At 33.8% G+C, this 12285-nt stretch overlaps 2 protein-coding genes across 3 annotated transcripts; one reads left to right on the forward strand and one right to left on the reverse strand.

The window, feature by feature from the left end:
* Positions 1-602: 602 nt before the first annotated feature.
* On the forward strand, positions 603-3728 carry LOC128040992 (uncharacterized). Its single transcript, XM_052630237.1, has 3 exons — positions 603-695; positions 865-1099; positions 3568-3728. The coding sequence occupies exons 1-3, from the start codon at positions 603-605 to the stop codon at positions 3726-3728; spliced, it is 489 nt and encodes a 162-aa protein (XP_052486197.1).
* Positions 3729-7706: 3978 nt separating this feature from the next.
* On the reverse strand, positions 7707-12225 carry LOC105769661 (calcium permeable stress-gated cation channel 1). 2 transcript variants are annotated; one of them, XM_012590433.2, is made up of 13 exons: positions 12054-12225; positions 11818-11948; positions 11209-11538; positions 10784-10936; positions 10561-10696; positions 10330-10431; positions 10110-10229; positions 9924-10004; positions 9423-9763; positions 9089-9334; positions 8664-8988; positions 8336-8569; positions 7707-8162 (listed from the first exon to the last, which is right to left on the reverse strand). In XM_012590433.2, exons 3-13 carry the CDS (start codon positions 11520-11522, stop codon positions 7902-7904), a joined length of 2313 nt encoding a protein of 770 aa, XP_012445887.1. In that variant the 5' UTR covers positions 11523-11538; positions 11818-11948; positions 12054-12225; the 3' UTR covers positions 7707-7901. The 2 variants fall into 2 exon arrangements, with proteins under 2 accessions (XP_012445887.1, XP_012445886.1); XM_012590432.2 differs by having other exon boundaries at positions 11818-12225.
* Positions 12226-12285: the final 60 nt, after the last annotated feature.

The following is a 12285-nucleotide window of genomic DNA, read 5'->3' on the forward strand; positions in this document are numbered from 1 at the left end:
TCAAAATTAGGAGGTTCAAGTATTGCAACATCACACATTTGATAGATATCAGTGATGGTTCTTGTGTCTTTCACAGGTTCATCATCAAAGTCATCACCAATTGGCTCTTCTTCTTCAGTTGGTTGCAAATTACTGTCCTGTTAGCCTTCCTCATTCAAGCTTGCATCTGTGCTATTTCAATTCCATACATTTCCCTCATCAAATTTCATATCCCTGCTCACCATTATCTTCTTTGTCGAGGGATCAAAGACCCTATAGCCTTTATTTGTACTGTTGTAGCTAACAAAGATCATTGGCATAGATCATTTTTCAAGTTTGGTTCTCTTCTCAGCTAGAATGAGTGTATAGCATACACAACCAAACACTTTTAGGTGTGAAACTGTTGGCTTAAGTCCGAACCAAGCTTCAAAAGGAGTTTTTTCTTTAACAGCATTTGTTAACAGCCTGTTAAGCAAGTACATTGAGGTATTCATAGCCTCTGCCCAAAATTTACTTAGTTGAAGAAAATGCTAACAGAAGTACCGGTCTTAACTCAACCAAAATCTGGTGTATCGTATGTTGTTTATAGTGATGCATCTCTGAATGGTTTAGGTTGTGTATTGATGCAGTCAAGAAAATTAGTGGCCTATGATTATCGACAATTAAAGCCGCATGAGAAGAATTATCCTACACATGATATAGAATTGGCTGCAATCGTACTCTCTTTGAAGATTTAGAGACACTATTTATACGGTGAAAAATGTTACGTGTATACGGATCACAAAAGCTTAAAGTATTTGATGACTCAGAAAGAGTTGAATTTGAGGCAGAAACAGTGATTAGAATTACTGAAAGATTATGATATGGTTATTGATTATCACCCAGGAAAAGGATAATGTGGTTGCAGATGCACTTAGCCGGAAGTCGTCTTTGTTTGCACTCCGAGCGATGAACGCTCATTTATCTTTTAATGAAGATGGATTTGTATTAGCAGAATTGAGAACGAAACCTGTGTTTCTCCAACGGGTTCGAAAATTACAAGACGAGGATCCAAAGTTGATGTTGAAACGACAGATGGTTCGGGACAATTTGAGTTCGGAGTATAGCATTGATGATAATGGTATGTTGCGTAATAGAATTTGTGTTCCAAATAATTCAAATTTAAAAAATAATATTCTTTCTGAAGCTCACAGTAGCATGTATTCTATTCATCCAGGTAGTGTAACACCCCTTACCCTTATCCAACACCGGAATAGGGTACGAGGCATTACCAGAACACATACACTTGTAAACGTATTTAACCGAGTTATAAAACTTCATCTAAATTAAATCTTTTATTCAAACATTTATATTTTCACAATTATATCCTCAAAATATTATGATCATAATAATTAGGGCCTACGATACCCGATACATACTCATGCAATTCAATGCTTCATTCTCATTTCATTCAAATCACAATTTCTCATATTCACAATTCAAATCATATCACTAACAATTTATAAAATTATATTACTATATTATTCACATGTAACTTACCAACATGAGTTAATTCATAAACCATTCATAACATTACTTCATGCCAAATCACATGCTAAGTATACCATACGTACGTACTATGAAACTTTATTTTCCCACCTGAGCTCAAAACATGACCAATATTGCACAAAATATATGCATCATTTCTATTTCATCGTCTATCAATTATAATCGAGCGTATTACCAATTATACACAAATCATTCATATATTTTCTAATTTTTCCTCCTCCTCCTCTCCATTCCACATCCTTAATGTGTATAACACATTTAAACAACATTATCCATACTACCACTATTTTCTTGTATGTAAATTCAAGCTGTCTGTCTGAGTCTGAGTCACTAATTTATTTTTATTTCGAGCTAAAGAGCTCCAAATTAATATCCGTTAATTTTCCCTGAAACTAGACTCACATATGTTCTTACCATAAAATTTTCAGAATTTTTGGATCAGCCAAATGGTACAGTTTATTCTTTAAAGTTTCCCCTGTTTCACTGCTCGATAGTTCTGACCCCTCTTCACTAAAAATTAATTATCTCATTGTACAGAATTCGAATAATGTTCTCGTTTGTTTATTTTGAAAATATACTCATTTAATATTCTAAAAATATAATTTTATCCCATAATTATTTTTTTACAATTTTTAATGATTTTCTAAAGTCAGAACAGGGGAACTCGAAATCATTCTGACCTTGTCTCACAAAATTAATTATATCTCATGATTTTCAATTCCATTGCTTACACCATTTCTTCTATGAGAAACTAGACTCAATAAGCTTTAATTTCATATTTTATTCATATTCTAATTAAATTCCCACAATTTTTGGTGATTTTTCAAATTTAGACCACTGCTGCTGTCCAAAACTGTTTCTTATAACTTATTTTACAATTTAATTCTAACTAAGTTTACTTACTTTCCTAACTCAATTCATACTTCTTTTCTATTCAAATTCCATCCAAACTCAAATTTAACTATTAAATTTTCAGAAAATTTTCCTAACTTTGAATTTTCCTCAATTTAGCCCCTACAACATAAAATTTATAGCTTGCTTTTCAATTTAATCCTTTTATCAATTCTAGCTTGAAATTCATTCAATTAAGTCCCTAATTCATGTTTTTGTTCAACATAAACTATACTTGAGAACTCATAAACTTTCAATATGTTAACTTAGTTTCATCAAAACCTTATTCTAAAGCTTCTAAAATATCAAAATTAAAAGAAAAGGACTTGATTGACTTACCAAAATAAGCTCCAAGCTTCAATTCTCTAATTTCCCCTTGTTCTTTTCTTTCCCTTATTTTCGTTGTTTCTTCTCTGTAACTTTCTTCTTCCTTTCTTTTTTTTTTACTTTATATCTTATATATATATATATAGTTAATAATAATAAATAGCTATTTAATAAACAATATAAATATTACATTTGTGCATTTACATATTATTACACATGTGTTTTATCATTATCATCCATTTGTCATATTTTAATTTATTTCATAATATAATAACAATAATATTAATAATAACAATAATAATAAAATAATAAAACGTCATTCAAAATCCAATTAAAATATTAATAAACTAATATTTATTTATTTATTTATTCTAAAATATCTCCAACATCATCATTATTTTCTAGATTTCTCTTTCTTCAAATTGACCATTTTGCCCTTTAGATCTTTTAAAATTGAGTCATCACTTTAATTTGGTAAAATTATAATTTAGTCCCTCATAATTATTCATCTATTCAATTTGGTCCCAATCCATCCATTTTCCTTAGTTTCTAGATTATTCCACCCTTAAAATATTTACCTATTGGTCCTTCAAATTTTTCATGTTTACACTTTAACCCCTCAACTTTTGAGTATTTACTCTTGAGTAACAAAACTTTTCTCACTTTTGCGATTTAATCCTTTCTTGAATTAATATGTCATAATATAATTCCCAATGTTGCCATAACTCAAAGTTACTCTTTTTAGCACTTTATTTCCTTATTTTACTATATCAGAGATATTATCTTACTTTCCTTACTGTAGAAATTTTCGGGGTATTACAGGTAGTATGAAGATGTATTGTGATTTGAAACAGATGTATTGGTGGTCGGATATGAAACAAGAAATTTGTGAGTTCGTAGCAAAGTGTTTGATTTGTCAGCAAGTAAAAGAAGAACATCAGGTACCAATGAGTTTGTTACAACCTGTCATGATTCCTGAGTGAAAATGGGAGCATGTCAGAATGGATTTTGTATCCGGATTACCTGTGACTTCGAAAAAGAAAGATTCGATCTGGGTGATTGTTAATAGATTGACTAAGTCGGCACATTTTATCTCTTCGGAACAGACTTTTCACTTGAGAATTTAGCGGAATTATATATATCAGAGATTGTGAGGTTACATGGGGTCCCCACATCTATTATTTTAGATCGGGATCCAAGGTTTTTGTTGAGATTTTAGAATAAATTTCAAGAGGCTCTAGGTACAAAACTAAATTTCAGCACAGCGTTTCATCCTCAGACTGATGGGCAATCAGAGCGAGTGATTCAGATTTTGGAAAATATGTTGAGATGTTGTATACTAGAGTTTGAAGGTAGTTGGGAAAAGTATTTACCGTTGGTTGAATTTGCATATGAAATCATATGTAGATTTGAAAATAAGATATATAGAATTCAATGTGGGTGATCGAGTGTTCTTAAAGGTTTCACCGTGGAAGAAAGTATTGTGGTTTGGCAAAAAGGGGAAATTGGGTCCAAGATTTATTGGACCATATGAAATTATTGAAAGAATCGGCCCTGTAGCTTATATATTACCTCTGCCTCCGGAACTTGAGAAGATTCATAACGTGTTCCATGTATCGATGCTAAGATAATACAAATTAGATCCTTCACACGTAATTCCTCATACTAAAATTGAGTTGCAACCGGAAATGACGTACTCAGAAGAACTAGTGAAGATTTTGACTCGAGAAGTTAAGGAATTGCGAAACAAACGAGTACCGTTAGTAAATGTATTATGGCACCATCATGGTTCAGAGGAGGCTACTTGGGAAACAGAGGAATTGATGAGATCACAATATCTGTATCTATTTCCAGGTAAAAAATTTTGAGGATGAAATTTCCTAAAGGGGGGAGAGTTGTAACAACCTAATTTTTAGTAGTGTCGGAAACAGTGGTTTGAGACCACTAAATCTTATGAGTGAGTTTAAAATTTTATTATTTATTATTTTCAAGTTGAGTGTGATTTTAGAAAAATTTCTGAATTAGTGATTAGTGTTTTAGAAAGACTTATTAGATAAAATAGTTTCGAAAATGCGGTATCGAGACCTCGATTTTATAAACCGAGCCGTAAATATTTTTTTATAAATATTTACGGAGTTTTATTACTTTAGTATTAAAGTCTCGTTAGAAAATTTTAATGTTTTGATAGTTAATTAAGTAAAAAGGACTAAATTGAAAATTATGCAAAACTTGCTAATTAAAGAAATATGGGTTAAATGGCTTAAGTGGTAAATAGGGGAGGACCAAAGAGTCAATTAAACATTAATTAGAAGGCTGAAACGGCATGTGCAGAGAAAAATCTTGAAATTTGATGATTTAGGGGCAAAATGGTCATTTGGGAATTAAGATAAAAATTTAAAACAAACACTAAATTGAAAATATAGACATTTCTTCATCAATCTTCAACCAAAAACAGCCATAGGAGAGCTTCTAAAGCTAGTTTTTCATATTTTTACTTCAATTGGGTTTAATTCTTGCCTTTTTCTTGAAATTTTTATGTTTTTAAGACTTTTACAATTAGGTCCAACTATCTATTTCAGTAGCTTTTGATTTCATGGGTAATTTTAAAGTTACCATTGATGAGTGCTGGAAGTTTGTGATAAATTAACATGGATTTAGAACTTTAATTTTGTTATATGATGATTTTATCAAGTAATTTCAATAGAAATTGATTTTAGGACCAAATTGTGAAAAAGATTAAATATTAGGGTTTGGTATCAAATTTTGTTTATCAAATATTGTGTGATAGTTTAGAATATTTAGATAAATTGTCAATTGGGAAAATTTAGCTCATTTGATAGGCTAACTGGTGAGGGACTAATTTGTAAAAACTATAAAAGTTAGGGTAATTGTGTAATTTTGAAAATTGAAGGGTATAAATTGTGAAGTGGACTGAAACTGAAATATATGCTGATGAATGAATAATTTTACATTTTAGATCAAGAGCCCGTAGACAAATGCAAAAAAGAGAAAATAGTAGAATAGTCTCTGAATTACTACAAATTTCACCATTTAACCCAGGTAAGTTCGTATGGTTAAACCTTAATATTATATTTTAAATTAATGAATGGTAGTATGTATTTATTCATATCATTTGTGGAAAATAAAATTATTGTTAAAATAAAGAAATTAAATTGAATGTTCAACTCCGGTCGAAAACGCGGGATTCAGTACTATCGTTATTGGGAAATGATGAATTGATGAAAATGTAAAGGATGAATTGACGGAAAATGTAAAGGAGGAACTGACGGAAAATGTAAAGGATGAATTGGTGGTAATGTAAAAGATGAATTGACAGCAAATTATCTAAGTAAACCAAGGTTCAACATTTGTTGTGAACTTTCGTGTTTACTTTTTATTTAGCTCTTAACTCATATGAGTTTCTTTTTAACCCTAATGGGTTTCCGTTCAGTTCCTATGAGCTCAGCTCAACCCTTACAGGTCATGTTTAGCACTTATGTGCTTCAGTGCAGCTTTCGGGCTTCTGAATACGATGTACTCACATCCATAAGTCGTACTCCGATTTGGTAGGGGATGGAAGTGACATATGAAATTAATATAAGAAGATTTAAAATTATTGATAGTATTGATGTGAATTCATAAATTAAAGTTGTGGTTGGCAGGAAATATAATTTGAATGATTTACTTACTTGATTTGGTTGTAATATGTTCAATGTTCGGTAAGATTTATGTTTAAAATCATCGAATTTACTAAGCTTCATCAAGCTTACTTGTTTTGTTTAATGTCTTTGTAGATTGTTGTGAGGTAGGGGAATTGAATCAACACATCAAGCTACACTATCCAATTTAATCCGGTAATTTTTGCAATGTAAATTTAGTTTATATGGCATGTATAGGGTTGGTTTGGCAATGAAATAGTTGAATTGTGGTTCTAAACGATAAATGTTTGTAAGTATGTAATTAGTAGTAGATTTGATAAATCTATGAAATAGGTTAAACAAATAAGTATAATAGTTAAGTAAGTATTTGTGATGTTATGTCATGTTTAAGACATGTGCTTAGTTTGTGTTGAGTGCTTAGTTGGGATATATTGATGTATTGAAATGTTGTGTATTGATTGATGTCAAAATGGGTGAGAAGAGTGGCCTTAAAATGGTCTATTTTCGTCCACACGGGCAAAGACACGGGTGTGTGTCTCAGCCGTGTGTGACACACGGCCTGGCACATAGGCGTGTAGTCTGGCCGTGTATCCCCTGCATCTTAAAATTTCGAAACAGAATGCCCAGGTTTTTGCACACGGGCGTGTGGCTTGGTCGTGTGGCACAAGTCAGAGAGTTACACGTGTTGGGACACGGCCGTGTGCCTCACATCGAATGCCCACACGGCCTAAGACACGGGTGTGTCTCCTGGCTGTGTGAGCCATCAGCCGACCACACGGCCGTGTCCCCTGCTCCTAAGAAAATTTTTGAAATTTTGCGAAAAGGTCCCTGAGTATCCGGTTTAGTCCCGATTCACTTTTAAGGTGTATATTGAGCCTTGAGGGCTCATATAAGGTACAATATGAGTATTTTATAATTGGTTTCTGATACATTTATTAAATGCTATAAAATATTCGTATTTATTCTGTAAAGTCCGGTAATGCTTTGTAACCCTGTTCTGACGACGGATGAGGGTTATAGATGTTACAAGTTAGGAGGAAATGTAACCAAGTAAACTAGGAAAGCTTCACATAGCCCCGTGACTGGATGTAAGTAAAGTATTTAAATACTGAACAGTGGAGTTTTCTTACACGAAAAAATAATTAAATAAATTGTAATAAAAATGTCACAAGTTTCCTATCATACGTCCCTCAATTTGATCAAAGGTACTATGCCAATTCTTATCTTCTTAGTCAAACAACATGAACTATCATGATATTTTGTTTGAACTAAAAGCTTGTGATTTTCATGAAACATATAATGGGATACCAATCCCCTGCTCAAGAACTTCCTTGCAAACAAAAAAAAAAGCATGGAACAGATATAGAGTTTGACCGTTTAATTTACATTATTTGTTCGTTTAATTTACAGTGCCATCCTCTCAGTATGCTGCATAGTTTTGCTCAGTGTCAAATATAGCAGTATGGTGACAAAATCGGTTCACTGTTGTTACCTAGTTTAGGGCACCGAATGTTCAGGAACAGCCTCCGGTAAGGATTGTGAGGATGCACCGCTCATTTTGCTAGGTACTGGTGTGTTCCTTCGAGATTGGCGTTTCGTGGGTACTAACACACTCTCATTTTCTAACTTGACAACCTCCTCCTCCTCGTCATCTTCCTCCTCTTTGAAAACTGGATGGATATATGCATTTTGAAGATAGGGTTTCAAATTGAAGTTTGAATCCCGTGCGCGTTCCAAAGTGTCTTTCATTACTGCTTCCTGAAACAAACAACAGAGAAAGTAATGATTATGATGATTGAACATGTCATTCATCACTCTAGTGGTAGTCATTTAACTAAATTCATTAAATAAGAGTATGAAAGCTTTAATTATGAATGAATCACTGAAAACACGGATGAAATCATCAACTAAATATGTAAACACCAACAAACCTGCAAAGGATATCTGACAAAAGCAGGTTCATATCGCGCTTTGCAGAATCTGTAAAACCAGATTGTGACAACAGCTAGAGTAATGAGAAGTGGTGCTGCCTGAGCCAAATGCTTTGTACTTAACAATCCAATGAGCGCGACATGCGAGACAAGCAAAGCAATTATAATGCGTCCGTGAACATCAGGCCAGAATGCCGCAGCACTTTCATACTCTTGATTGTAAACATTGATGATCTATATTTTCAAAGGAACAAAATAGAGAGAATCAGACAAAGCAAAAAGATTCATTTACTACTCTACTTGAATATTATGTGTCGAAGTTCTTTACCTGATGACGGAAGACAACATAAGCTAGCCCGAAGAAAACTAAAATGAACGGAAGTAGAACAGGTGTCACGGTAGCATAAACCATGCCAAGTAGAAAATAGAGTTGTATACGAGGTTCTCCAACGTTGAAGCTCAAACTTCCTGGGTTCATTGCCTCTTCCCTGTCCTTTTCTGTTTTCACCAAGAAAGTATTCTTCAAGTGGTAAATTATAAGCGGTTTCAGCATCAAAATCTCTGCTGCTATTCCAGCCCATCCATCAACCATGATATAAGTAATAAAGAAAGTTGCTCTCATTGGTACAGCTACACCAATTGTTTTAGGAATCCTGCAAAGAAGGGGGAGAATCGTTTATATCGAAATTAAGGCAAATTTAGACACCAAAACCATAACAGACATATACAGAAGAAAATGGAAGGAAAACATACTCATTTGCTGATTGCTTAATAAACGTGTTTAGCTGGTCCAGTGCACTGCCTGCAATTACGCTGCCGAGGAATACATTCACTAAATTAAAGAGATAGTATCTAGTTGCTGATCTCCTTTCCAAAGATGATATTGATGTGAACCCTTCAAACTTGGACATGATCATCAAAATAGTTGGCAGAAAAATGAGAAAGAGCTTCAAAACAATACCAGGTAGAAAACCTTGGATAACCGATTTAATAAACGGTCTGCAGAGGGGGGAAAAAAGGTCAATATTAATTATAGCATTGCAATCTAAATAATGATTCAAGATTTTGAAAATAAAATGGAACTCACATTTCAATAAGGGCCTTCAGGAATGGTGCTGCTTTCTCAAGGCCTTCTATTGTGGCCAGAGCTTGTACAGATGCAATTGGGATCATGAAGAAGAAAGTCAGGAAGAAGAATGCTACAGCCATGATCAGCCTCCTGACAGCTATCGAGACGTAAGGAATTGACAGGTTTTGCCAATATACATCGCGTGGCTCAGGTGCCCAGTCTGTTAACCACAAGGTTGGATTCCTGGATTGTTGGGTTTGAGCACAAACAGCTGCACCCCATCGAGATTTAAAGGAAACAAATGCAGCCGGCATTATGGATTTTGGATCTTTTAGGACCCTCTCCCTCTCTTCAGCTATCTGAATAATGAAAACAAGTGTTGAAAGACAATCAGCGGAGAAAAACAAATGGCTGTGGCTCAGATGCAGTATTCGTGAACAGGCTTGAATCTTTCGACTGAATGAACAAATAAAAAATCAACCTAAAGAGAATTTGCAAGTTAAAAATGGAAATACTTACTTCATTGGATAACTTCTCGATTTCAGTTATGTGATGATCAATTGCATCCACTTTTTCACCCCAGAGCCCGAGAAAACCAGTCTAGTAAAGAGATAATATGCTTGTCAAGACATCAGAAATATAAAGCAGAGCTGAACATCAACAGGAGACCAGATTCTAAAACCATGACAAACGGCAGTAAGTTACCTTCATAATAGGCCTTTTTGCATTATTTCTGGAATACTTCAATTGATAATAGTCAAGCCAATTCTGCTTACTTTTCCTCTTCTTCACCAACTTCGCAAGTTTGTTTGCATTGCATACTACCTGAATATAAGGAAAACTATATCATGAACTGAATTCTATGATAAATGTCTTTGAACAAGAAGATAATATAATCATTGGAACAAATGCAAGAGGAACTCACCTGATGTGTAAGATAGGTATCAGGGTGATTAACCAGGAAAAAGTGCTCCACAGTCTCACTTACAGATTCATCTGAATCCGGTGGTACGTTTCTCACAAGCACCTAAAAAAATCAAATTCCATTCCAAATGCAATTTAGTAAAAGGCATCATATCTCTTTGAATTATAATACAGAACAAAAAGAGTAAGTTTAAATAATTTTTTTGATAATAATGCAAAGAACACATCTTACAGTAAACTGATCAGGCCGGCGTTTTTCTGATACAAGAAATTGCAACCGCATATTCGCAACTTTCTCATACTCTTTTAGCAACACATAGCATGTCCAAAAGGTAAAAGCATAAGCCATTACTATATGTGTCCAAAACCTACAACATATGATTAAATATTAGTCCATTGTAACCTGAATCACAGACTAAGACAAAAGAAATTTGCAGTGATAGAATATCTCCTACCTATCCGATCCATCTGGAACGTTTGAAATCGAGAGCTTATCAATATCACTTGAAGTAACATTCTTCAGCTGCAACTCCAATGTTTTATTAGTGTAATTAACCGGCACTAGGACCGCCCATGCAAGGAAGGTGATAGGCACAAAAATCTTTAGTCTGCAAACAGAACAATAAGACAGCAATCAGAACAAGACAAAGACGAAATGAAAAAAAGATAAATGATTAATGCCTGTCATTAGCTAACGCATTTCATAAAAACTACATCATCTTAAGAAGAAAAATTAATAAATATACATATATACGGAGACCCACAAACAGATACAGCTTATAAGCAAAATTAATATTTCCATTTAGAGCATAAGCAACAAAGCAATAACAGTGATGGAAAAAATGAACAATTTAAGAAATTAAGATGGCCTACAGCATACCCTATCAAGTAAATGCGCAAATAAACAGCTGAATCCAAGCCGGCGTGATCGATAAGCTCGAGTTCTGGCATTTTGAGAGCCTCTGGCATCCAATTCAAGAACCTCAAGTAGGAACGGAAGTCCAAATTGACAAATTTCTTAACAAATGTTCCAGACCTCGAAGGACTGCTTCTTAAACCCTTGAGATACCATTTCGGAAAATAAACCCTATCGTTGAAAGGTTGAAGCCTCAATATAGCAAACGCTAGTAAGAAAACGAAAGCACTTAGCAGATTAATGCCTGCTGCAACCCCTATATCACTTAGTGTTGCCATCTATATAAAATCTTCTCTGCATACACGAAGATAATTCCCAGATCAGGAAATCCACCGTAATTAAACGATTAAACTCTTAAGGTTGCAATATATTCCGGATATAAACAGAAACCTCACAGGAAAATTGACTCCTTTAAACATAAAACTCACACAAAAATCATTGCTTTACATAAAAAAACATAAAGAAGGATTTTTTTTTCAAGTCCTCTCAATATGAAATAACTTAAAAAACAATCAACAGAAGTCATAGGAAAAGGGAAACAAAGAAAACATTCTAGTACAAACAAATCCTTACTCGTTTTCTGTTTGTGATTCTTCAAGTGGGGCGGAAATAGAAAGGAATAATTTTCGGGCAATCTAGAAGGCCAAAACCAAAGACAATTGAATGATGCGTATCAGAAGTTGAATTAGGGAGTGTTTGGATCACTGCAAAACTCGATAAAAAGCAATATCATTTCTCCACTACTTAGACATGAAAGTGAAACGCAAGCAACCGGGAACCGAAAACCCAAAAATGGATAATAAAAAAACCTTCTTTGTTGTTGATAAAGCAAAGCAGGTTAGCAACTAAAAACCAGAAACCCCAAGCAAACAAAAAACAGTCATTTATATTATGAGATCGGTGGATTTTTTTTTTTTTTTTTGGTCTCAAACAGGATTTATGTTTGTAGTAATTTTCGCGGGTTTTGATTTTTATTTTGTTACAATGGTTTTGTTCGCTGTTGTGAAGATATAGGAAATGGTAGTTCAGGTTGGCAGTTGC

The sequence above is a fragment of the Gossypium raimondii genome, chromosome 5 (assembly GCF_025698545.1).
Source record: "Gossypium raimondii isolate GPD5lz chromosome 5, ASM2569854v1, whole genome shotgun sequence".
In the NCBI taxonomy this organism is placed as follows: Eukaryota; Viridiplantae; Streptophyta; class Magnoliopsida; order Malvales; family Malvaceae; genus Gossypium; species Gossypium raimondii.

Bases quoted from the DNA above. Each gene is read 5' to 3' on its own strand.
- LOC128040992 (XM_052630237.1), top strand. From the start codon at position 603: ATGCAGTCAAGAAAATTAGTGGCCTATGATTATCGACAATTAAAGCCG. The intron at 696-864 runs GTACTCTCTTTG...ATTATCACCCAG, and splicing joins ATATAGAATTGGCTGCAATC to GAAAAGGATAATGTGGTTGC. The intron at 1,100-3,567 runs GTATGTTGCGTA...GGGGTATTACAG, and splicing joins GTATAGCATTGATGATAATG to GTAGTATGAAGATGTATTGT.
- LOC105769661 (XM_012590433.2), bottom strand. From the start codon at position 11,522: ATGGCAACACTAAGTGATATAGGGGTTGCAGCAGGCATTAATCTGCTA. The intron at 9,764-9,923 runs GTAAGTATTTCC...TTCATTATTCAG, and splicing joins TCGAGAAGTTATCCAATGAA to ATAGCTGAAGAGAGGGAGAG. The intron at 8,163-8,335 runs GTTTGTTGGTGT...TGTTTGTTTCAG, and splicing joins TTGTCAGATATCCTTTGCAG to GAAGCAGTAATGAAAGACAC.